The 26743-nt window shown below is 49.4% G+C and overlaps 1 protein-coding gene across 1 annotated transcript; it reads left to right on the top strand.

The window, feature by feature from the left end:
* Positions 1-7: 7 nt before the first annotated feature.
* On the top strand, positions 8-26669 carry DHCR24 (24-dehydrocholesterol reductase). Its single transcript, XM_004679042.2, has 9 exons — positions 8-280; positions 3128-3283; positions 6736-6841; positions 7503-7621; positions 9262-9525; positions 14715-14858; positions 22918-23115; positions 23497-23675; positions 24589-26669. Exons 1-9 carry the CDS (start codon positions 50-52, stop codon positions 24740-24742), a joined length of 1551 nt encoding a protein of 516 aa, XP_004679099.1. The 5' UTR covers positions 8-49; the 3' UTR covers positions 24743-26669.
* Positions 26670-26743: the final 74 nt, after the last annotated feature.

Here is a 26743-nt window from a genome sequence, read left to right as displayed (position 1 = left end):
GGCGTGAGCCGGCACCCCCTCCCCAGCGCGGCGCGCCGCTGGCTCCACCATGGAGCCCGCCGTGTCGCTAGCGGTGTGCGCGCTGCTCTTCTTGCTCTGGGTCCGCGTGAAGGGGCTGGAGTTCGTGCTCATCCACCAACGGTGGGTGTTCGTGTGCCTCTTCCTCTTGCCGCTCTCGCTCATCTTCGACATCTACTACTACGTGCGCGCCTGGGTGGTGTTCAAGCTGAGCAGCGCCCCGAGGCTGCACGAGCAGCGCGTACGGGACATCCAGAAGCAGGTGAGCACGCTCGCGCGGGGTGCCGCGCGCCGGGCGGTGTGCGTTCTTAGCGGTGCGCGAAGCGCTGAGGGGTGCGCACTGCTGGGGGTGGAGGGGCGGCGAGATCACGGAAGAGGTGGCTTTGGTGGGGATTGCACTAAACGGAGGAGGGATGGGGAGAGGGCTTCCCGGAGAGGGAACCGAGTAAGCAGAAGCGTTGAGGGAACACAGCATTGCCCGGATGTTTGTGGAGTGCCGGCTGGGTGCAGAGCCGGTGGGCTGTCGGGATGGGTATAAAGAATCGCGGGCTGAGGGGAAGGTGAGCGGTAGCTGCCGCCAGACCCTGGCGATCGCCGAGGACGGAGGGTTTCCGGGAGGTGGAGCTGGACCTAGAGAGAAAAGTAGAGGAAACGAGTGGGGGAGCTTTGTCAGGTGCAGAGTGTGGTGTGAGGTCCAGCGGGGGAGAAGGTTGGCAACTCAGTTTGGAGCTGGGGTGAGGGAGAGACTGAGTTTGGAGTTTAGTCTAGCTGCAGGGAGCTGTTTGGAAAGGTGAAAAGGTAACGGCCAGCGTCTGCACCAGGCTGGCTGCTCCCTGTGGGCAAGGCAAGGACCCACCTCGCAGTAACTCTCCACAACCCGGCGTCAGCCCCACAGAACCCATGCCCGTGCCGCGGCTCAGAGGCTCAGAGCAGAGCCCTCTCTCCAGTCTAGGGCTGGCACGGGCAGCTTAGGTATTTTCTCTGACTCCCTCTGCCCCTCCTCCTGCTTCTCGCTGACAGGCATCAGGTTGCAAAGAGATTCTGTTTCCTGCCAGCCACCCTCACCACAGGTGTAGCAGCCTCCATGTTCTGTTTGCACCGTGGTGGGTGCTCCAAGAAAGAGCATGAAGATGGATGCTGAGAGTCATCCCTGGGGGTAGTGCAGCCCTGGGGGAGGGGGCGCTGGGAGAGTGCAGCGTCTGGGAGTGCCTTGCTCTTGACAGCCCTGGGCTTTGCTGGTCACAGTCACAGCTCTAGACTCTGCCTCCCCAACTGTACATGCCAGCTCTTTCCATGATTTCAGATTCTTTCTGTACATGCTTGTATTCCCCATCAGAGTGTGGGTTCCTTGAAGGCAGGTGCTGTTGTCTGATTCAGTTCTGACCCACTGAACCAGTGAATAATTATTTGCCTAAGCTGCACCAAAGGGCTCACTGTGGACAGGACGACAAGGGCCTCCGACAGACCAGCCCATGGCCCTGGACCTTCCATGTGCCACAACTTGTGCCACTAATGGCTATTTCTAATCCTCACAGCAGCCCTGCTAGGTCTTGAATCCATTGCAAATCATGTGTCCAAGTTGATGGCGCTATTAAATAGGTAGGAACCCAGGTCAGCTTGATTTCAGTCTGAATGCCGACATTTCTTCCCCATCCCTTTCCATCGCCTTGTTGATTTGGTTCTGTTGCCTCACATCTGCTTTGCAATAATTACCTGGTGAGTTGCCCTTTTTCTGGGTTCTTCCCTTCCCGTTTTGGCTGACACAAAGTCACAAAGATGACTTTCTAATACATTTACTCCCCAACCAAAATCTTGGTTGACGCCCATCATGATCCAACCAATATAGCAGGCTTCATGGCTTCCACATAAACTTCCTGGGACCCACCATCCAACTTGAATGTGGTAACCCTAATCCATCCCCCACACCTCTGAACTTACGTCATATCTGGGACTATAGAGTGGGGCGGGGATAAGGGCCTGTTTGGAAGGTTCCTTTCTCTCTTTTTAAAAGATTTATTGACATATGCTTACAGAACTGGAGTACAGGCCAGAGGTTTGTAGGGGGGGGGTTGTGGTGAGAGGATTCACCAAAGACAGAGTGGGGAACAAAACAGGCAGATTGACTGAAATACACTGTTGAGGGGAGTAGCGGAAAGGTCAGGAAAGGTCTGCTGTGCTCTGTGGGTCAGGCCCCTCATCTGGGATCAAACTGGTTGCTGCAGTGGCTTCAGAGAGCTTCACAGTGCTTTGCTTTAACCCGATAAGCCACCAGGGAGAGCCGAGAATCCATTCTCTTGTCCTTTCACCTGCTACCCACAGGAATGCCCTCTTCTACTTCACATGGCAGTTGGCCCTCTGAAAGTAGAAAAGTTTTTCCCCTTATTGACCTGTTTGCCTCATCAGCTCAGCGTGGTCTTCTCTAGGATTCCTGGTTGCAAGTGATAGAAATTCAAGTCAGACTCAACTTGAGCCAAAAGGGGTTTTATTGACTCAGGTCCTAAAAAAAATATCTAGGAGTAAAACTGGTTCAGGCACGACTGATAAGGATCCACGCCCATCTCCATCCGCCATCTCTGTCTCTGCTTTCTTCTGAGTTGACTTCATCCTCAGGAAGCCATCTCCTTAAGTGGTGACTGAGGCTGTGAATCTGGGCTCTGCCCTTCAGTATTGTGTGATCTTGAGCAGTTATCTTACTGCCTCTCAGTTTTCTTACTGGCCAAGGGGACTGGTGACCCCAACCTCCTAGGGTTACTGTGAGAATTAAATAAGAGTGTGTACAACAGGTGCCTGGCACAGTGGACTCACCCAGTGGTTGGTTAGCATTTATATGATTGCTGTTATCACCATTACAAATCCTATCCTGAAGATCCCAGTTAGGGTTAATGTTTCCCCAGTACTCTCATCCTGTGTTCTAGCTCTTCATTCTGCTTTACACTGTGGCAACAATTCAACTTTTCTGTCAATCTCATAGCCTGGGAGATTCCAGAGGGAAGGCCAGTGCCTGGAAGGAAGCAGAGCTCAATAAATGTTTATGACGAGTAAAGGCTGAGGTCTCAGCCCCCTCTCCTGAAAGCAGTTCTCTGAGCTCAGCCTTTGTCTGTGGTCACAGGTACGGGAATGGAAGGAGCAGGGCAGCAAGACCTTCATGTGCACAGGGCGCCCTGGCTGGCTTACCGTCTCACTGCGTGTCGGGAAGTACAAGAAGACACACAAGAACATCATGATCAACCTGATGGACATTCTGGAGGTGGACACCAAGAAGCAGGTGAGAGCATGCTGCTTCTGGTTCTGTGAGTGAGCGGGCCCTGCCCCTGGTGTAGGAGACGCGTGGGGGTCAAAGGCAGTCACATGGTGGTGAGGATCAGCGGTCTGCCCATCCCAGAGGGCTCAGCTCTGCACTGCCGTCCTCCAGAGCCTCAGGCCTGTGAAAGAGGTTGGTTGACTCTTCCTGTGCATGGGTGCCATTGGTATGTCACCTCAGGTGGCACTTCTGTATAAATCTTTTGCCAAGATTTTGTGGGCGAAGGGGGGTTGTTTCCTTCTTATATATCAGAAACAAGTCTGTCATCAGTTGTTGGATTTGCAAATATTTCCTCCCAGGCTTTGAATCATCTTTTGAAATCTAGAAGTTTTTGATTTTGATGACATCCAGTTTATTAATTTCTTCTTTTACAAGTAGTGCTTTTGATGTCTTTTGTAAGGAAGCTTGCCTAATCTGTTACAAAGGTTCTTTCCTATGTTTTCTTCTAGAATTATTATAGGTTTAGGTTTTACATTTAAGATTGTAGTTCATTTAATTTTTGCATATGATGTGAGCTGTGGGTCACCAAAATTATTTTGGCATGGTGCTGTTTCACCACTCTTTTGTTGAAAGGATGATTCCCCTCCCCCACCCCCCACCCCCACTGAACTGCCTGTCCATCTTTTTTGAAAAGCAGCTGTCCATCCATACACATGGGTCTTTTTCTGGACTATTCTATCCTGTTGACCTGTTTGCATCCATAATTCCAATACTGCATTGTCTTGCTCACGATGATTTTATAATTGTAAGTTCTTAAGAATGAGCTGTCCAGTATTCCTCATTTTCCTGAATGAGTTTATGTATAATGTCTTTACTCGGTAATTAGTGGAATTAACCAATGAAATAATGTAGGCCTGGAGTTTTCTTTGAAAGCAAGTTTTTAGCTATAGATTAAAATTTTTAAAGTAGATGAAGGACACTGTAGGTTTTTTTGTTTCTTGGTGAGTTTTGGTAATTTACATCTAAACATATTTGTCCATTTCTCTAAGTTGTATAAAGTTATTCATCATGTTCCCTTACTGTTCTTTGAACATCTGTAGCACTGTCATATCTTTCATCAATGTTGGGGATTTTATCTGCTTTTGTTCTGATCAGTCTGGCTAGATGGTAATAAGTTATATTGATCTCAAAGAGTTAACTTTGGTTTCGTTGATTTTCTTCCCCCTATTTTTTGTTTTCTACTTCATTGATTTCTTCTTTGAAATTTGTGATTTCCTTTTATTATTTTGGGTTTAATTTTACTCTTCTTTTTCTAGTGTTTTAAGCAAGAAGCTGAGGTAGTTGACTTAAGTCATTTTTCTAATACAGATATTTAGTGCTAAAGATTTGCCCATTAACACTGTTTTAGAGCCACCCCACAAATTTTGATGTGTAAACTTTTATTTTCATTCAGCTCAAAATACTTTCTGGTTTCCTTTTTGATATCTGCTTTGACATGCAGGTTACTTAGAAATATTTTAGCTTCCAAACTTTGACACATGATTTTGGAAAATTCACTTGTAGTCAGAAAACATACTTTGTATGATTAGACTGTTTTTCTATGTATTGAAATTTACATTATGACCCAAAATATGGTCTACCTTGCTAAATGTTCCAAGCATTTTTAAAAATGTGTATTCTGCTGCTTGATAGTGGTGTGTTCTATAAATGTTAACTAAGTCAAGTTGGTTGGTAGTGTTTTTCAAGGCTTCTATTTCCTTATGAACTTTATATTGAAAGAGGGATATTGAAATCTCTGTGACTATGGATTTATTCTTTCCTTTTTTTTTTTTTTTTTTTGATAATAGCCACCCTAAAGGTTGTGTTGTATGCATATTTGAAAAATATTTTCACTTGGTATGGAATTGCAGGTTGATAGTTTTTTCCAGTACTTTAAAAATGCTGCACTGTCTCCTTCTTAGTATGGTTTCCAAATATCTTACCTTTGTTCCTCTGTATATAATGTGTCTTTTTTGTCCTCTGACTACTTTTAAGATTTTCTCTTTATGCTAGTTTTGAGTAATTTTATTGTGAAATGATTCGGGATTGTTTTCTTCATAATACAGGTACTTGGCTTTCATTGTAAATTTTGATCAAATTTGGAAAATTCAGTCTTTATTTCTTCAACTATTTTTTTTTCTGTCTCCCTCCTTTCTTTCCTTTGAGAATATCCAGATGGAAGAGATGTGAAGGGCAAGTTATGGGGAAGAACATGGTGCCTCTGTGTTCTGTCCTGGTCTTGCCATCAGACCCCTGAAGTTGTTCCACAGATCAGCTCTCTGATAAACTGTTCATTTTTAATTTACTGTTCTTTTCTTCTGCAGGGTCTAATTTTCTATCAATCCCAGCCAGTACATTTTTCATTTCAGATGTTAGTTTTCATTTCTAAAAGTTTGATACTGTTTTTTTTACTATCTAATTAATCTCTACGCAATTCTTTGAACATAAGGAAAATAGTAATAGTGATTTATGTCCTTGTTTTCTAATTTTAATACCTGAAATAATTTTCTGCCTGCTTTATCAAAACATTTTCCTCTTCATTATGGATCACATTTTCCTTTCTCTTTGCATGCTTGGTATGCAAATCACCTCGTGTGTGTGCACTGATCAGAGTTTTCTCTTTGTGTAATGTTCTTCTCTCCAGTACTCTGTTCTGCAATTCTATCACCTTGATCCTCTGGCTCTCAAGTCAAAGTCCACTGGGCTGTACCTGACCTCCCTTCCCTTTCTCCCTTAACTCCAGGCAGCTAGCTGGCGCATTTACAGAGCTCACCTGGTTTGTTACCTGTCTCCCTCTCTCTCAGTGATCATTTATTTCACTACCTGATATCCTCCTCTCTGTTAAAAACTCCTGTTTTATGTATTTTGTCTGCGTTTTTTCCTGTTTCCTGTTGTTTTATCTTGGCTAGCAGCACAAGTTCACATGATGGCATATTAATATGTCCATTACAAATTGTGTTTCCCAACATTTAATGACAAGAGGTGATAGTCATCATAAGTTTTAAATTTTAAAAAACAAGAAAAATATGTACATGCGTTGCTATTTGTGTTAAACATAAAAATAATTATACAGATAGGCATGGAAAAAGACTGAGAGTAAATACTCTGGTATTAAACATTGATAATTCTGAAAAAAGTATGGATGAATAGATGATTATATGCTGTTTCTTTCAAGTACATGAGTATCTTCCCCCCTATAATCTAGAGGGAAAGTAAAGTAAATGTAAAGATACATGAAAGGGTAAGTTTAAACACTAGGCAACCCCAAGGCCAGAAGACCCATTTGCTATAATAAAAAGCAGTAGAATGTTCTAGTAAAGGGCTGTACAGGCCATGGAGGGCTATCTGCCCTCTTCATCAGAAAGGCTTGTGCAAAAAAGCCTCTTTTGGACCCGGAAGTCTGCTATGATCCAGGGTGTCTCTGTTTATGTCAACAGATTGTCCGTGTGGAGCCCTTGGTGACCATGGGTCAGGTAACTGCCCTGCTGACCTCTATTGGCTGGACTCTGCCTGTGCTGCCGGAGCTGGATGACCTCACAGTGGGTAAGGACTTAGTCAATCCTGGGATCAAGGCACCTTGGCCCACTTCCTGTCTAGATCAGGAGTCGCCCCATCCCATCTGTGATAGAAGTTACCTTGTCTCTACTTGCCCAACTTCAAAGAGAGGGTGTCCACTGCCACCATCTATCTCTGAGTCGCTCACATTGTGAGATAGCACTTTGTCATCTCAGGCTCCAATCTGCTTCCCTGTGACCTGTATCCTTTGCTGTGGTTCTGTCCTCAGGAACACACAAAATAAATGTAGTCTGTCATTCCTTTTGTGGAACTCATGGTTCACAAAGCCTTTTTTGTTCCTTTAAACTGTTCCCACAGAACACAATTCCCACCACAGATTGAACCACCTTCCCCCCACCTTGTCATTAAGGTCCCTCCAAATGAGTTCATAGGTTGGGTCTGGCCAGAGGTAAGGGCATGAGCGTCCTGATGGAGGTCTCCTACCATCCCCCTCCTTTGAGCAAGCCCTCAAGCACAAATCGAAACACATTTAAGTTCTTACCCTCTCCTCTCTAGATCCAGAGACAGGACAGCTCACTTATGTCTCCTTCATGCTGGTAGCTTCCATAGCTCAACTGAAGTTCCTTTTACCCTGTCCTCTCCATACTTGCCCTGCAACTCTACGTGGCTAACATGTGTGTCTCTGCAGGGGGTTTGATCATGGGCACAGGCATCGAATCATCATCCCACAAGTATGGCCTGTTCCAACATATCTGCACTGCCTACGAGCTGGTCCTGGCTGATGGCAGCTTTGTGCGGTGCACACCGGTGAGCTCAGAGACCAGGACTGTCCCACCAGCTGACCCTGGGCATCTAGACCTCTGGGGTTGGGGAGGTGGCTCCCAGGGACGCTTCATTTCCAATACAGTTTGTTGAGCTTGGGTCTGTATCCAAATTGGTCTGTAAGCCCAGGCTGTGGGCTCAGGCCCAGTCTTTATGTATATTAAAGTATTTAATTAATTCTTCAACAACTTTAGAGACAGGTACTATTATTAGCCACATTTTACAGTTAGTGAATGTACTTTCCCAAGGTGATCAACATAGTAGCAATTCAAGCCCAGGTTACGGGCTCCTAATTCGGTGTCCCTAATTAGCCATTCATTGCAGCATATTGGAGTCTCAGCATCAGAGCTCAATGTCACATACTCTAAGGAACTTTTTTGGATAAATGAAAGACACTTCTACTGGGTACATTTTCCTAAAGAGTGGGATGGGATTGAAACCACATAAGCTCAGCTCTCTCCCAGCAAATCTAAGAGGTCCCCAGAATGAGGGGCACAGACCTTTCCATTAGCAGTGGATATTCAGAGAGACCCCCCCAGAGAAGCCAATCTCATGGAAGAGTCCAAGGCAGGCCTTGGGCAAGAGTGACCCCTTTCAGGAGTCATGTCAATTCAGCACGTTTACCTATATGTTTGTCTGGGCACTGCCTTCTAACCTCTTTATTGCTAGCAGAGAAAAAAGACAAATATTTGTGAAGTAATTCCCTTCTCTGACAAATGTTGTCAGGAGGAAAACTAGATGCTTGGGAGAAGCTTCTAGCATAGGTCTGGACACAGGCAGGCACCTGGTTATTACTGCTGCCATCTGACAGACACCCCATGTGGGGGTGCCCATAGGTACTAACTTGGCTCACTTCTGCTGTTCTGGAGGTTTCTGTCCTGCAGAGCTTCCCTAGTCCACCCCCTAGCCCAGCTGTACCCCATTCCTTTTCACAAGGAGCTTGATTATAATAAAAGAATCTGAATTTAAATGGCCAGATGGAAAGTCAGCTGTCTGTTTCCCAGACAAATACCAGAAGAAGAAAATGAGCATTTGAAGCAGGTTTGGAGAGCCAGATGAGGTGTTGCAGTTAAATGCCGGGTGGGGGTAGGTCTTGGCATCACTGCACTGACTTCTGGAGAGCCTTGGCTGAGCCATGTCCCCTCTGAGCACCTTGTTTCCTTACCTGTTCAGGTGGGAGTGCTTCTGCTCTCGTTAGGCTATGTTGGGTGTGGAGGGCCCATCCACAGCTAATGGGTGGGAAGGCTTTGTGATTGTGGGTAGGTAATAACCGAGAAGGAGGCATTTCAGTGTCCCCTTCAACCCTGACCTTCAGTGCCCCATTTTGGGTCTGTGGGCAGTGGGCTTGTGGCCTCACCGTGAGTAGGCCAGGGGTTGCCCAGTGGAGGAAGAGTCACTCTCTGCGGGCATCCCTGATAGAGGGCAATGGAAGGTCAAATGTCATGCAGAAGTTGCGGAGGGAAAACTGAGGTCCAGAAAGTACAGTTTGCAAAGTTCCTTCTTGGAGTTTACACGAGAAGGTGATAGAACAGGAGTTTAGCCTGGTTCCTCTTGCCTCTGTTGACCATGTGTAGTAACGTGGGGTCCAGAATTCAAGTTGTTGGCATGTGTCCACTCCCTCACAGTCGGAAAATTCAGACCTGTTCTATGCTGTGCCCTGGTCCTGTGGGACCCTGGGCTTCCTGGTGGCCGCCGAGATTCGCATCATCCCTGCCAAGAAGTACGTCAAGCTGCGGTTTGAGCCCGTGAGAGGCCTGGAGGCTATCTGTGACACGTTCACCCGCGAGTCCCAGCGGCTGGAGAACCACTTCGTGGAAGGGCTGCTCTACTCCCTGGATGAGGCTGTCATCATGACTGGGGTCCTGACGGATGAGGCAGAACCCAGCAAGGTAGGCGGGGCAGCAGCTGCCCTGGAAAAGGTCCAGGGAGGAGGACGCCTGGGTGTGTGGGTGGAGCCACAGCCCCGCCCCCATCCTGCAGCTACCCTGTTAATGCTGTGTCCTGGGTCAGCTCACTTGGGCCTCGGGCCCGAGGATCTTCTCATCAGAGCTCCCGTAGGCCGGGATGGAAGCACCCCTTTACTCTGCCTCCACCTTTCCACCTGCGTGACTTGCTAGGTGTGATCTTTGAGCCTCACAACCCCATCTTGTAGATGAGGAGATGGAGTCCAAGAGACCCTTTGAGCTTCAGAACTGTGCAGCCAAGATTTGATGCATTCATTTGATGCTTCAGAATCCAGATTGCCCCTCCTACAACACACACTGTGCAATTTGTAATAGGTTTTCCCTCCATTTAGAAAGGATTTGTCCTTATTACATGAGCCTGAGAGAGTTGTAGACAAGTACTAAGAGAAGACGACTTAAAACCACAAAGCAGAGCCAGCTGTGTTGGGTGATCAGTCTATTTATTTCCCCTCTGCTGGTGCAGTACTTAGATGTTTCTTTAAAGTTTCTAAATCACAAAAGTGAGTGTCATACATTGAATTATGGATACATATGTTGAATTATAGACAGGAAAAGCTAAAGCACATTCCCCGCCCTACCCCTCCCTCCTGGAGTAAGCACACCCCCTCGGAATGGTGTGCATTCGTCACGGCCTGTGTCTGTGGTTATGGGTGTGTGGCCGAGCCCTCATTTCATTCCATAGAATACAATTTTGCATGTAAATAATTAACCTCATTGCTTACTGAGGAGCAATTATATTACATAAATATTTTGCTCTTACAAGCAAGATCACGTTGAAGATTCTCTTATGTCTATCTGTGGCCTCTAAAGGTTTCAAACCAGAAAAATGGAATTGCCGTCCTAAGGGCTTGAGCACATTAAATACAGGGGTAGCTCCTTTCAGTTTCCTTTAAGTTCCTCTTCATTGCACTCTGCAGATGCCGCCTTTTTCTTTACAAATAGGAGATGATGGCAGCCCTGCATTGAACAGGTCTGCTGGTGCCATCTTTCTAACAGCAAACGCTCACTTCTTACCTCTGGGTCCCATTTACACACTTCTTGGATTCAGTAAAGTGTAAACTATGCACTGAGAAACCAAAACATTCAACTCTATTGTGACATTTCACGGGAGCGGCCACAAGATGTGGAGGTGCCTGTGCTGACAGCAGTCCCCAAGGGGCCTCTAAGAAAGCTGTGCTGTGGGCACTGCAGGGTGGTGAGATGCCCTTTCCCGTGTCCCTGCCAACACCAGATAGAATTGCTCTTTCATTTTTGCCCATCTGATAGGGTTAAAAATAGTGTCTCGTATTATTTTGCGATTCTCGGGTTAATTACAAGGTTGAACATATCCTTGTGCGGTTTTTCAGTCTCTTGGTCTTCAGTTGTGATCCTCTGTTCACATTTCTCTTTTCTTTGTATTGTGATGAGCTCTTCACTTTGCGGCCACTGTGTTTTCTAAACTGTCAAAATGACTGGAACAGGGGCATTAAGTGAAAGTCCATCCTGACTAAATCAGTGCCCCATAATTGAAATTTCAAATTGCTTCCAGTTTTTCATGATTCTAATTAGTGTAGCAGTGAGTATCTTTTGTTATGATTTGACTAATATCTTAAGTAGAATGAGCAGATCAAAGGATAGGTACTCTTTTTTTTTTTTTTTTTAAGATTTATTTATTTATGCATACAGAACTGGGTACAGGCCAGAAGTGTAGGGGGTAAGAAGATTCACCGGAGACAGAGTGGGGAGCAGAACAGGCAGACTGACGAAGTACACTGCAGAGGGGAGCAGCAGGGGAGACAGGAGAGGTCTGCTGCACCTTGTGGGCCACCCCGCTGGCCAGGGACTGAACTTGTGCTGAAGTAGCTGCAGCTAGCCTCAAGTGGCTAACCCGTTGCGCCACCAGGGAGGCCCCATGTACTCTTAAGATGCTTCAATACCCACATACCTAAAATATTTTAGAACTGGAAAGCACTTGAAAATCATCTGGTGCAGTCCCTTCTCCAAAGGGAATGGGAGAGAAAGGGACTGCTTTGAAGACACAGCTAGCTCAGGCAGTTTTAAACTTGGGTCTTTGACTCCTGCTTTAGTGATCTCTGTCTACCTTCCAACCTTGAGAACTTGGCCTCATCCACAAGCATGGTTGGAGCCCCGTTCCCTGTGGGGCCCTGTGCAGCATGGGGGATGGGATCCTGGAGCAGGAGTGGGAAGGCAGAGCATTTAGTCCAAGGGCCCCGGCTCAGCTTTACACCGGCCCAGCCTGGTCAGTGTGGGTCACTCAGCACCTTTGACCTGACCAAGATGTCTAGGCCAGAGCCGTACCAGTGTTAAGGGGAAGGATGTCCGAAAGGAACTCTGCAGAGTTTTGTGGACTCCAGCCCCACCTCCAGCTTTCTGGACTTAACCCCCTACTCCAGTGATTGGAAACTACAACTCCCAGCAGTACCAGGGAGACAACTGTGAGGACCCAAGGGTGGAGCTAAGCAGGCATTCTGGGACTTTGGAGGATAAATAGGGCGCCATTTTCTACAGCTTTTGCTTGGGAAACGGTGCTCAGGACCACGTGACTCAGGGCTTTCAGTTAGTTTGTTACTAGGGCTTCAAGTCAGCCGAGCCAGCAAGATATTCCAGTTATTTTGCATCCTTCTCTCTTTCCCTGGGTTGTCTCCTTTTCTTTTCCCGTTTTGTAAATAAACCCATTATTGACCCTTTTGTGTGTGTCTGAATTTTAAGCGCGCGGATGAGGCCCCACAGACAGGCAAGCCCAGTTCATACTGGGGTGCCCTGTAACACCAGCTTCTCTGAGACACTGCCCTAGAGGCTGCCGGGAGCGATAAACTGAGGAAGGGGGGGTCAAAGGCAACACCAGACCCACTACTATTCTGTCATCTGCTGCTCTAGATCCCTTTCCAGGTTACAACTAGGCAGAGGAAGTCATGCCCTTTGGAGATGTTTGAACATGCTTCTCCTCCAAGGAGACCATGCTCTTTTGTTTGAGGAGAACTGCTTCTAGTTTAAGGCTGCTTGGGAATCAGAGAAGCGGACACTCAGGGCAGGCTCACTGGCCCTGCAGGGAGGCAGCCCACCCTTCTTTTATAGGATAGCCCAGAGAGAGGAAGTAGTTGGCTAGCTAAGTACTGAACTGGAACTTGGACAGCACCTATAGCGAGATGGACTGTAAGGCCTGGAGCATCAGGTACCTTGATGAAGTCTTGATTTCATTATGCAGCTGGTGCCAAAGAGGTGTGTGGCCAGGCCCCACCTGGGTTTAGATCAGGTTGCTATATTCCTGCTCGGCAGGCCAAGCCAGCCTGTAGTGTCTTTTGCCCTGTCCCACGCTACCCACACTGAAACTGGCTTGGACAAACAGGCTCTTAAGCTCCAGTTCCTGGCACATCATGGCCCCTGTCCTCTGTGCAGCGACCTGCCAGCACAGTGGGCCTGTACCCAGCTAGGCAGCAAGGGTTGGAAGCCAGAGATGGAGGTTGCCTGGCACCAGGGTAGGGGTAGGAAGGGGTGAAAGGCCAGTGTGGGTCCAAGAACAGTGTGTCCCCACTACGAGTGGGGCACTTTTTAGTTTTCAGTCTTCCCAGCCAGTCCAGTGGGTCAGCCAGGTGTCCCTATTGCCTGTACAGAGATGAGCCACAGAGAGGCTGAGTGACAGGACACAGGCCGGCCTCGTGTGTTCTAAGTGGGAAAAGCAAGCTGGCAAATAGTCCACACAGGATGGTCCTAATTTTCTAAATCTGTGTGTCTGTACCCAGAAAATAAAACCTACTGAATATAAGCCAACTTTTGATCCCCTCAAGGCTGAGGCAAGTGGACTTTCTCTTTTCCTAATTACATATTTCTATAGTGTTTTAAGTTTCATAGAGTTTATGTTGCTTTTGGAATCAGAAAAACATTTTCTGTTTGTTTGTTTTTAATAATGCCCACATTCCAGAGCACGCCAGGTGTCTGCCATCTGGCCCTGGCTTGGTTTGCAGCGTGGTATGGTTTGAGTCTTTATGTCCTGCCTCTTGCCAGCCTGTGGCTTCAGGTGATCTGTTGGACCTTGATGGTTCTCAGTTTCTTCATCAGTGAGGTAGCCATGCAAGGTAGAGGGGCTGGAGAACTGACTGGCTGGTGGGCCTGGCCTGTGCACAGGCACCGAGCGTGTGGTCATGATTATTCTCCACGCCCCTTCCCAGGTTCACTCGCTTTGCCTCTGCTTCTGTTTCCCTCCTGGATGGTCCCTGGCTACGTTTCTCGTCTCCTCCAGGACTTCCTAACCCTTCCCAGGGCCCAATGGGTATGATGTTACCTGCCCCATAAAACATGCCCACTCCCCTTAAGCAGCTGGTCTGACAGGGCCTGGGTGTGGGTGTAATATCTAATAGGCACAACAAAACTTACACAAAGGATACAAGTTCACTACCGTGTGCAGGTAGAGAAACATTCTGGAGAGATGAGGTCACGCAGCTAGTGGGTGACTGAGCCAGCTTCTTGCCCCTGCCGCCCCACCAGGCAGCCTCTGTGCTTTGTCCTGAAAGCACCTGCCCAGATTCCTTTTGCAGTTAAGGAAGCTGAAACCCAGAGAAGCTAAATCATCCCAGGACACCTTGCACTTGCAGGTGGCGCTGGGGAGGCATGTGGACGCCCGCGGGTGGCTGCCGGGGAGCGGGGAGGCAGTGCTGAGCCCAGATGGTTGTGGGTTTAGCCTGGGGCAGCAGAGAGAGTGTCCCAGTTAATTAGTGCTGTCAGCTCCATCCAGTGAAGAGGAGACATCTGGGCTCTGTGGGAGCAACGCCCCTGCCTGGAGCACGCATTGTGGAGATGCCCTTCCACACCCAGCCTTGGGGTCTGTCCTCGGGAAGCAGGCGCGGTCTAAAATGAGGTTGCTGCGCTCTCTAGACAGCGGTCAGGAATGAGCTGTTGGGTCCTGGACACACCACTTAACCTCTTTGAGCTTCTGCGCTCTCTGCTAGTGAATCCCTGCTGTGCTTAACCTCACCAGGCTTTCAGAGTCTCATAAGCAATAATAGACAGGAGAGAGCTCTGAAAAGGCCAGGAGTGCTGAAGAGAAGTGGGTATCGCCGTTACACCCTGACGTCATTCCGCCTTGTCTGTGGCTGACACGGTGCCCTCTGTCATTTCAGCTGAATAGCATTGGCAATTACTACAAGCCGTGGTTCTTCAAGCACGTGGAGAACTACCTGAAGACAAACCGAGAGGGCCTGGAATACATTCCCCTGAGACATTACTACCACCGGCACACGCGCAGCATCTTCTGGGAGCTCCAGGTGAGGCTCATGTTTCTCAATAGCCCTGGCTCCTCCAAGCCGGCCGGGCAGGGAACCAGGATGGTAACATGGCAGCCACACTCTCCCTTCAGGGACAAGGCCTAGGATACTGGAACACCCTCAAGGAGATGCTGTCGGTTTCCTTTTAAGGGAATCCACCATCTTCCCTTAGCAGCAGGCTCTCATTGAACATCTGTGCCAGGGAATGGGGCTCTGTGTCAGGTACTTTGGGGGAACACTCACCCGGAACTGAAGCCTGGCCAAGCAGACAGATGGGCTCTGTGTAGGGCTCTGGGACAGGAAGTGGCTAGTTCTGCCGAGGGCCAGAGGTCACCAGCACACTGGGCCTTGAGCAGTGTGCAAGAAGTTGCTATGGTGTGTGGAGAGTTGGGGAGCAGTGATGCTTCAAGTAGGGGGGTCAGGGAAGGCCTCTCAGGAGATGAGTTGTTAACAGAGACCTGAGCTTCAGGAGAATAAGTCAGGCAGAACTACAGGGGAGGGCACCCCAAGCAGAGGCGGCCCCAAAGCACGGGGCTTCAGATTGCCAGGGTTATATTTTTTCTTTTTTCTAAAGGTTGACGTGAAATCACATAATGTAAACCAGCCGTTTCAAGGTCTGCAATTCAGTGGTGTTTAGAATGTTCGTGTCTGTCTAGTTCCAAACACTGTTATTACTCCAGGAGGAAACTCCTTCCCCATTAAGCAGTTGCTCCACCTCCACCCTTCTCCCCCACTCTCGTCCCCCAGACTTGTCTCTATGGATTTGCCTATCCTGGATAGGATACATCAGTGGGTGCATAGAACGTGTGGCCTTTGTGTCTGGTTTGAAAACATGGAGCATCATGTTTTCTAGGCCCACTCCCGTGGAAGGTTATATTGGCACAGGCATGCATCACATAATAACATTTAATCAACAAAGGGCCAGGGGGTGGTCCCAGGAGCAATACTGTCTAGTTTATAGGTAGGACTGTGATAATCATACAGGGATGAAATCATATTTCTTAAACTGTATCCCTGTTGCTAAGCAATATGTGGCTGTCCATCATTTCCATTTAAATAGCTGGCGAATACTTCACTGTGTGGAAACACCACGTTTTGTTTTTCCACTCACTTGTGGGCAGACATGTGGATGGATCTACCTGTTGGCATTGCACTGCTATGAACACTCATGTACAAGTGTTTGAGTACTAGTTTGCCATTCTTTGGGTATGTGCGTAGGAGTGACATTTCTGGGTCATGCAGTCACTCAGTGTCTGACTTAGTGAGAAACTGCCAAACTCTTCCACCATGGCACACACATTTTACCAATTGTATATGAAGGTTCCAGTTTCTCTACTTTGTCACCAACACTAGCTAGTTTCGTTGCTTTTTTTTTTTTTTTTAATTATAGCTGTCTGAATGGGGGTGAAGTAGAATTTCATCATGGTTTTGCATTTCCCCTAATGACTAATGATGCCGAGCATCCGTTTATATGCTGTCGGCCATTTGTGTGGTTTGGAGTAGCCTGTTCACTCCTTGCACAGTTGTAATTGGGTTTATTTGTGTGTGGGTGTGTTGTAAGTTTTCTAGACTCTTAACAGATACATGATTTGCAGATACTTTCCCCCATTCTGTAGGCTTTCTGTTCACTTCTTCGGGAATGTCCTCAATGTGCACACATTTTTAGATTTTTTAAAAAATTTATTTATTTATTTATTTATACATATAAGAACTAGGGTACAGGCCAGAAGTACCTGTGGGGGATGAGAGGATTCACCAGGGTCAGAGTGGGGAGCAGAACAGGCAGGTCCACTGAAATACACTGCTGAGGGCAGCAGCGGGCGAGCCAAGAGAGGTCTGCTGTCCATGTGGGTCACCTCCCTGGCCGGGGATTGAACTCGTGCTGCAGTGGCTGCAGAGAGCCTCACAATGCTGCGCCTCACATTGCGCCACCAAGGAGGGCCCACAGTTTTAGTTTTGATCACATATGGCTTATCTGTTTTTCTTTTGTTCCTTGTGCCTTTATTGTAATATCTAATAATCCATTGCTGAGTTAAAGGTCATGAAGATTTAGTCCTGTGTTTTCTTCTAAGAACACTGTGGTTTCAGCTCCTATACTTACGTTGTTGATTCATTTTTCGTTAAGCTTTATATATTGTATGAGCTAATATTCTGAGCATAAGATGTCATCAGAGGGCTTTGCACACACAAAAAGTTAATGACCTGATTTTTTTTTTTTTTTTTTTTTTTTAAGAATAACCCTGAACTCGAGAATAGATGGGAGGGTGGAGATAGTATGGGAGGGTGGACAGAAATGGAAGAATAGAAGAAAGATTTTATTGTCCAGGGAGATAGCAGTGGAGGTGGAAAGAAGTATCAGATCTGAGAGGTAAGTGTGAAGATTGACTCAACCAATAAAATTTTTTTTTTTTAAGATTTATGTTATGTATGCGTACCAGAATTGGGGTACAGGCCAGAGGTGTGGGGGGTGAGAGGATTCACTAGAGACAGAGCGGGGAGCAGAACAGGCAGATTGACAAAGTACGCTGATGCGGGGAGCAGTGGGCGAGTCAGGAGAGGTCTGCCGCGCCATGTGGTCACCTCCCTGGCCAGGGATCAAACTCATGCTATAGTGGCTGCAGACAGCTTCGAAGTGCTGTGCTACAGGAAAGGCCCCAACCAAAAGAATTTCCTGACAGATTAGCCATGGTGTGATTCCAAGTTTGGGGGCCCAAGCAACTAGGTGATTGGAGATGCCATTGACTGCCATAGGTGATGTGGGAGAGGCATGTGGGAAGGGAAACTGCAAGTTTGGTCCCGGACACATGCATCCAAGATGGCTTTCAGACATCGGTGGGATGCTGAGCAGGCAGCCCTTCCCCAGGACTGGCCGGAAGCTGCACACCAGGTGGACATCAGCGGCCATGGGAGTAGATGAGGGAGGGTGGAGAAGGAAGGTCCCAGAACCAGGCCCTGGGGCACCCTGCAGGTTAGGAGAAGACAGTCAGAGGGCAGGAGGGGACCTGGGAGAACTGGTTTCCAAGAGACCCAGAGAGGGCACTGTGTCGGGAAGGAAGGTGAACAGTGTGTCCAGTGCTTGAACTCTGTGTGCTGAGCGACCAGAGTGGGCTTCTGGTCTGAGCTGCAAGAAAATCACTGTGATTTAGAGAGAAGAGAGTAGCAAAGACTATCTGGACAGGTTTTAAATCACAGATTTAGGAATCAAGTGAGGTTTGTCTTATGGTCTTGTGCTTTCAACACTGGCCTGTAATTTCTGAAGTTAAAAGAAGAATCTTCAAGGATGGATATTTTAAGGCTAAGACTTGCACATAGGAAGTTTATTCTGGGGAACTCTCTGGAGCCTCAGCTATGAGGGACAGGAAGCAGGGCAGGTGGAGGGAGCAGCCGAGCTGTTGCAATCACAGTAAAGGCCTCAGCTGACCCCCAGGGAGCTCTGGCTGGGCTGGGCCTCCATACCATTTGGGCTTCACCTCATCAGCCAGGCACAACACACACGACCCTTGGAGAAGCAGAAGGACCTTGGACACTAAGCTGCCTTTAGCCAAGGGCAATTAGCTGGAGAGGGGTTAGCTGGTGGTCTGCAGCCAGCACCCCCACAATGGGGGGATGTGCACTTTCCTGCAGGGACCACCTGAGTGGAGGAGCTCCACAGCATCCTTTACAATAGAAGTGCAGAAGCCAGGATACTTCTAGAAAGAAAGTGATAAGCAGTTTCAAGCATATGCCTTTGCCCCTCTCTCTCTCCCAGGTTAGCTCCTCTTCCTGTTAGCGATTCTGTCCTCATTTCCTCCCTGCCTAGCTGGGCCCCCTCAGTGAACCAAATGTTCCAGGCCTGGGGCTTAACCCTTAAGAATCAGCTTTCTAGAGAATCAGTCCATTCCTGTCACACCTGCCACGCCCTGTTGACTCAGGTCTTTCTTTCCCCCTCTCAATCAACAATATTTGGGATCAGGATCAGTTAATTTACAGAGTCCAGTGCAAAAAGCAGGGGAAAAAAAAGAGACATTAAAGGCACTAAAGGCATTCCTTCTGTTAAGAGGAAAGATGTCCTAAAGGAACTCTGCAGAGTCTTATGGACTCCACCCCCTACTCCAGCTTTCTGGACCCTACACCCTACTCCAGTGATTGGAAACTACAACTCCCAGCAGTACCAGGGAGAGAACTGTGAGGACCCAAGGGCAGAGCTAGCAGGAATTCTGGGACATTTGGGGAATATATAGGGTGCGATTGCATCTCTCGCTTTTGCTGGGGAAGCAGCTCTCCTGACCGCATGAGACTGTGCGTTCAGCCTAGCCTTAAGGTATTCCAATTACTTTGTATCCTGCTCTCTTTCCCTGGGTTGTTTCCTATTCCTTTCCCCTTTTGTAACTAAACCCGTTATTGACCCTTTTGTGTGTACCTGCAGTATAACTGAATTGTGAGTGCGTGGGTGAGGCCCAGTCCACTCTGGGCTACCCTGTAGCAGTTCTGTGGTCTCTCATAAGAAGTACTTGCTATTTAATGTCCTAAGTAAAGAAAAATTAAAAAAATTAAATGACTAGCATGAATGTACCTGCTTTAAAATACAAATATGAGAGCGTGTGTAATGGGCTCTTAGAGGACCCCTGGAAATGCTGCACTACACTCACTCACCTGTTTAGGTTTCATTTCTTGCTGACATGCACATTCTGCCAGCACTCCACGGGGTCTACAGGTGAGTAAGGAAAGACAGAAAAGATCAGGGACTCTGGATAGCCCTGTCTTCCCTTCCCCTGTCCATCATCACTTTCAGCCAGCCTCAGTAGTTGGCCCACACAAGGATCCAGTAGGTCACACCAGTAAGAGGACAAGCAGGCCCTGCTGGGCCTGCTGTATGGAATGCTGTTGTCACAGGGCCTGCCTCAGTTGAGGGTCCTGCCCAGGCTGGGTCGCTCTGACCTGTCATGAAACCCAGCAGAGCAGACGAGCCAGTCACAGACTGGACATAGATAAAGGACAAGGGCTGTGTAGGGGAAAGAGCCAGGAGGGAAGCCAGGGACACAGGACCCTGGTCACTCAGGCAGCAGGGTGAAGAGCGGGGTAGAGCATTGGGCAGGACGCAAACTTGAACTCCGAGGTTGCAATGTGGGCCGGGGAAAATGTGGGCTGGTTGGCCTTTTTGACTAGCAAAGGGGAGGGCATGCAAATGGCTTTTAAATGTGAGGGGGAAAAAATGCAGCCTCAACTCAGAATTAAAGAGCAGTGGAAGGAAACTTGAGGAGTCTCACTTCTCACCTATCAGAATGGCAGAGACCCAGACATCTCGTGCTGTGCTGGCGAGGCGGTGGGGGCAGGACACACTGGGCCCGCCCTGCTCCCTCTTCTGGGCGAGTCTGCCATGGCACTGGCTCCTGAAGTGTGCCCGTTAAAATTGTACATACAGAGCTTCCACTTTAGAAATTTATAGTTGGATGTACATATAAATGAGTGAAGACAGATCAAGGATATTCATCGGGATAATCTGAATCCATTGATACAGGACTGGTAACATGAATTAAGGTGCGTCCTTACAGTAGAACAGAGGTCAGCAAGCCTCTGCAAAGGACCAAGTAAGCATTGAGGTTGTCTATCTAGGAGCTACCCTGCCCTTCCACCCTGAAAGCAGCCAGAAACAATAAGTAGATGAATGAGTGGGTATGGTTGTGTGCTAATAAAACTTTATTGAGAGATCCAGAGGGTGAATGAGTGGGTATGGTTTTGTGCTAATAAAACTTTATTGAGAAATCCAGAGGGTGAATGAGTGGGTATGGTTTTGTGCTAATAAAACTTTATTGAGAGATCTAGAAGGTGAATGAGTGGGTATGGTTTTGTGCTAATAAAACTTTATTGAGAGATCAGAGGGTGGGCTGGATTTGTCCTGGGGCCATAGTTCATGGACTCCTGCAGGACAGTGTACGCTTAGGGCTCCATGTGCTGATGTACTGGCTACTGGGATATACAGGTGGCCACAAGATGCTACTAAAGCCCATCTGTTGTGTATGCATCCTATGTCTCTAAAAGTGTCCACAAATCACAATAGTCGTTGCCTTTGGGGAGGGGAAAGAGGTCAGACGAGGGAGCAGAATGAAGTAGGGTCAGGGCTAACGAAAGAAGGCTTAATCTTTGTACTGTTGGGATTTCTGCTATGCACATGTGCGGCTTCCAAAAACAGTCAAGGGAACAGTAAAAGCTATGCTATGCGTTGGCTCTTACAGAGAAGAGAGCAGAGAGGTCCCTCCCTCTTGAGCAGGGAATTCCAGCGAGTGGAAGTCACCTGTGTTCAGTGGCTTCTGTGGGAAGCCACCAGCCCCTAGTCTGAAGGGCTGCCTCTGTATCTCTTTGTCCCACTTTCGTGCACTAGTCCTATGGCTGCCTCGGGGAGCTTGGCTTCCCCCTTGCCCAGCACAGAACCTGGTACTTGACCTGTTGGGCCCCTGGTAATTGATGAAGGAGGGTCTTTGGCCTCAGGGGCCCAGGAGCTGTCAGGTGGGGCTGTGTCTCGGGTAAGCACTGGCAATGACCAGGAAGATGGTGAGCAGGGAGCTGTGTCTTCACCATTAGGGGTGAGAGGGTTGCCAGCTAATGGGCACGATGGAGGAGCTGGTGGGGAACAGAGGGTGTCATCAGAACACAGCAGTGCTAAATGAGGTGGCACCCCCAGGGCTCCCCAATTTGCATACACTGAAGAGGTCTGGCCATCCATTCACACAAAGGCAAACCAGATACTTGGTATGAAAGAACTTTATAGAATTAATGAGCATAGGGCCCTCCCTGATGGCACAGTGGGTTAAAGCACAGCACTGGGAAGCTGGCTGTAGCTGCTTCCATGGAATTTGGTTCCCAATGGGAGCTGACCCCATGGCGTGGCAGACCTCTCCTGACCTGCCCGCTGCTCCCTTCATCGATTTGCTTGGTCTGCTCCCCACTCTGTCTCTGGTAAATTCTCCTACCGCCCCTGCACTTCTGGCCTGTACCCCAGTTCTGTATGCATAATTTTTTTTTAAATCTTAAAAAAAAAAAAAATCTCTGGGAAAAAGAAAATCAGCGCGCATAGAGTGAGAAATAACAATAGTAGCTTCCCAATGAAACTATGCACACCAATTCCAAAATTACCCAGCCCCTCATGGGTAAATGCCCAGCCAAACAGGGTGGGCCTGAAGCGAGGCCCCAAAAGCTTGCCACAAATCTCAGGCACCTTGTAGGGAAGCTTGGGAAAGGGGTTCTGAAGTAGGTTCCAGAAAGCTAGGATTAAAGTCGGTTCAGCATGGAGATAGTGGCTGCCACTGTCAGCTCCCACATGTCTCTGAAGTGTCCCTGCATGTCTCTTCTCCCTGTGTCTCCTTCCATGTCACCTTCCCAGGAGGACCAGGGTGCAAGTGAGACTGCAGAAGCAAGAGCTCTCCTTAACCCACCTGTCTCACCTGGCCGCTCAGCTGCCCCTCGTTCCAAGGGGCTAGCCTAAGGCGACTGCCTGTGAGCGGAGGCTGGGCACCCGGTACCTCCAACAGCTCGCTCTCTGTGTGGCTGGAGGCTTGGAAGAGGAAGGACAGCTGTGCTGGGGAGCATTTCCAGAGCCAGGGGTGGGAGAGCAGGCAGGCTGGCGCTGGGCAGGGCTCGGGAACAGGAAGTAGCTGCTTCTGCCTAGACGTAGGTGGCATCCTCAAGCTTAGCCTTCAGAGGTGGACAGGAATTTGCTGTTGTGTGTGAAGGGTTGGGGAGCAGTGACATTTTAAATAAAGGGTTCCAGAACTGGAGTCAGACCTTACCTGTCCCAGTAAGACCTGTCCCTGCTGTGTGACCTTAGAGAAATTGCTTGACCTCTCTGGGTATCCTTCTCCTTCAACAGTATTTGTTTCTCAAATATTTTGGAATTCCTGCTGTTCTAGCACCGACCTCGACCTCAACACTCAGAGCAGCCATCACAGCTCCCTTTTCATTTTGCTCCAGGCACTGCGCTGAGTGCCTTCCCTCTAGTATCTTGTATCTTATAATTAAGAAAACAGAGCTCAGAGAAGTGGCCCTTGCTGATCCCTTCTCTCCATTCCCAACTTTCATCTTGCAGGATATCATTCCCTTTGGCAACAATCCCATCTTTCGCTACCTCTTTGGTTGGATGGTGCCTCCCAAGATCTCCCTCTTGAAGCTGACCCAAGGAGAGACGCTGCGCAAGCTGTATGAGCAGCACCACGTGGTCCAGGACATGCTGGTGCCCATGAAGTGCCTGCCGCAGGCCCTGCACACCTTCCACAATGACATCCATGTGAGTGGCGGCCAGCTGGGGCCATCCCTCCTGGACTCCACTGGCTCCTTCCCAAGCCAAGTGATTGACTGGGCAGTCCTGCCCTCTGGACCGCGGCTTTTCCAAGGGTTAAGTGCCCCTCCCTAGCCATAGCCCCGGGTTGGGACAGAAGTCACAGGGCCTGGTACTGAGCAGGCTGAACTGCTCAGACTATGTCCTCTAGATTAGGGTGCTATCATCCAGGTCTTGGGGGGATGGGGGAGAAGATGTGAGCAACTAGAGAAAGGGGTCCCGGAAGAAGTTGTATAACTTCCCTTTGTGGGGGGCAAAGGGGCATGCTAGTCCTGTGCCTGCCCCATATTGGAGACCAAGCACCAACATCCCCCCTCTCTGGTCCCCCAGGTCTACCCCATCTGGTTGTGCCCCTTCATTCTGCCCAGCCAGCCGGGCCTGGTGCACCCGAAGGGGGATGAGGCAGAGCTCTATGTGGACATCGGTGCCTATGGGGAGCCGCGTGTGAAACACTTTGAGGCCAGATCCTGCATGAGACAGCTGGAGAAGTTCGTCCGGAGTGTGCATGGGTGAGTGGGGGTGCTGCTGGGGGCGGGGGGTGGGGTGCAGGGAGAGGCTGCCTGTGCCCTGGACCAGGTAGCCAGCTTTGGGCTGAGAGTGAGGCTGGCCACCCAGGGACTCTGGCCGCACAGCCTCTAACTGGGAAAGCTAGAGGTAAAAGTCCAGGTAAGGACCTGGGCTTACAGGACTTCTTGCCCTCTTCCTGCATCCCTGTGAACGCCCCCACAGCCCCCTGCCTGGGCACATGCGAGGCAAGGCTTTGCTCATTTCAGAAGCCACTACTCCAGGGTGGAAGAGCAAAGCCAAGGGGGGAAGGATTCACAGCTACAAACTCCACACAGAGTTCCCAAGACAGAGCACTGCTCAGAAACCACCACTGATGTCAGCAACTTGGGCAAAATCCAAAAGGATTGCACTGATTAAAAGCACACCATATGATGCCATTTCTATACCTTTTCCAGAAAACCCATGGTGACTCAAAGCAGATCTGCCTGGGCTGGCCGAGCGTGGGGGTGGAGGTGGCTGCTGTGGGGTCAGAGGGGGTGTTTCTAGGCCGTGGGCACCCATCAGACTTCTCAAGATGCACTTTAAATATCTGCCTGTGTGGCCCTGGCAGGGAGCTGACCCTGGGGGACGCTGAATGCTGGGGAGAAGCCCAGCAGAGAGAGTTCTACTGCTCTGCGCCACGGCTACACCAGTGCCCTCAGCCTCAGTTCCCCATCTGCAAAATGGGAGTAACAGTCCTGCACTCCCACAACCTCTAGGTCATCAGGGGCTGTGTAACAAGTCAAACCCTCCGAAAGTTCTTCCTGACCTGTGAAGCAGCTGCTCATTCGGGACAACAGGGCTTCTCGCGCCCTCTGCCCCGCCTGTCCCCCGATGCCACCTCCCCACATTCTCACACCTGTCTCTACCCTGCAGTTTCCAGATGCTGTATGCTGACTGCTACATGAACCGGGAGGAGTTCTGGGAGATGTTTGATGGCTCCCTGTACCACAAGCTGCGCAAGCAGCTCGGCTGCCAGGACGCCTTCCCCGAGGTATATGACAAGATCTGCAAGGCCGCCCGGCACTGAGCCGCCCGCAAGACAGATGAGTGCACGGATGCTGGCCCCAGGGCCGGGGGGCCTCCTCCTGCCACTCAAGCTTGGCTGCTTCCCCAGATCCACACTTTGTGCAAGAAGCCCCTCCAGACATCCCACCCGGACAGCCCCAGCTTGCCCCCGGCGTCCTGGGCAGCCTAGCGGAGTGGAGAGGACGTGGGCTTTGGAGTCAGACTAACCTGAGTTCATTTCCCAGTTCAGCCACTCATAAGCTGTGTGACTCTGGGCAAATCACTTAACCCCTCTGAGCCCGGCTCTTCACCTGTTGAAAGGGGGCAACAATACCTGCCGCAGGCTGCCGACACCTGAGTTAAGTACATGCCACCATGGAGGTGCTGAATAAGTGACAGTTATGACCAGCGCTTCCACTCGGCCTTGCATCTGACCCAAGTGCTTGCTGAATTCAGCCGCGGAGCCAGAAAGCCTCCGTGTCAGGCCCCTGGCACTCAGGCTGGCCGGAAAGGTGAAGGGTATGCCCTGGAGTTGCACCACCATTGCTTCCGTCCACCGAAGGAGTTCCTCGCTGGAAGGAGGAATGAGGTCTGGGACCTCGAGAGGGCAGCAGTTGGGTAGGAAGGCCAAGGTGTGCCGTGCCAAAGCTGGGTCTTATTCCAAAGTACATGCTGCCATCCCTGGGGATGTCCTGCCCCTTCCTTCTTTGAGCTCAGGCTTGTAGCCCCCCATCCCCCAGCCCAGACATCACCCAGGTCCCCAGAGGGGACTGTGGCCCTGGTAAGGATGTTTCAGGGCTGAATCCTGCTCCACCCTCACCCTGGGGCCCCCTACCCAGGTGGTGTTTGTCATTTCTGCTCTGAATTGGATCTAGAAGATCTGGGCTCCTTGGCTCTCAGCCCTCTTGTCGTCAGAGCCCACTTAAGTCCCGATCGGGGTGCTGCTCTGTGGCATGGGGGTGGGCCACACCAAGCGGGAAATGGAGGCCACCATGGTTATGTTTCATGAGGATTCCCACTGTGGGGCTGAGAGAAAAGAGCATCAGCTTGATTTTGTCCAACCACTCACCTTTTTTTTTTTTTTTGCTCTCCCTCACCCCCGGCTGTAGTTAATTTCAGTGCCTTATAAATCCTAAGCTCAGAGAAACGTTAGCTCCGTTTCCGTCCCAGAGAGACGGGAACCTCCCTAGTCCTTTCCCCACCTATGAAAGCTTGGTTGTTTACGCAACTCCATCTTAAGAACTGCCCAGAAGCGGAGAAAGAATTGTGTCACGTGAGGGAAGTTGAAGTTAACTGTGCTAGTCTGTGCCTGAATCAGGCATCAGGAGACGGGGCTCAGTCCCTGCTCTGTTGTCAGTGGGCTGTGCAGCTGTGGGGAAATCGACTATCCCTGGGCTGGGGCTGCCTCATCAGTGCAGACAACACCTCCCTGGGCCCCTTCTGCTGCAGAAGAACATCATTGTTCAGTACTGGGCTGCGAGACCCAGGGGGCCTGCCGGTCAGAGGAAAGATAAATGACCCGCCTGGACACTTGGGGTTTGTCATTCCTCAGGCTGGCCCAGCTCCCATCTCGTCTTCAGAGAGGTGCATCTGTGGCTTGAGGGCCGGTTCAGTCCTGCCGCTGGAACTGCCAGCATCCTCAGTCACACTTGATGGATGGATACTCACCCATCGCACCCCAGGCTTGGCACACTGCAGCGTCTTAGCATGGTCCTGTGAGTGCCTGACATGTGCCTGGCACTAGGGAGGCAGAGGAACCACCCTTACCCATTTGGTCTCTGGAGGGGGCACATGAAAAAAACAAGAAACCTCATCTTTTCCTTGTATGGAATCACGTGAATTCTGGCATTAGTTCTCCTAGCAGGCCCGTGGGCTCCCTGCTCGGTGTTAAACTGATGATTCTACTTGTTGTAGAGGAACGGTTAGGCCTGGGCTAGGATACCCCAACAGATAAAGCTCCACCATTTCATCAGCGGGGGCGTGCATCCCTGAGCCACTGAGACTGGCCAGAGATGCCAGTATC

This window comes from Condylura cristata, unplaced genomic scaffold, assembly GCF_000260355.1.
Source record: "Condylura cristata isolate star-nosed mole 26May11 unplaced genomic scaffold, ConCri1.0 scaffold00008, whole genome shotgun sequence".
NCBI lineage: Eukaryota > Metazoa > Chordata > Mammalia > Eulipotyphla > Talpidae > Condylura > Condylura cristata.
This window is presented reverse-complemented; position numbering and strand designations above follow the sequence as displayed.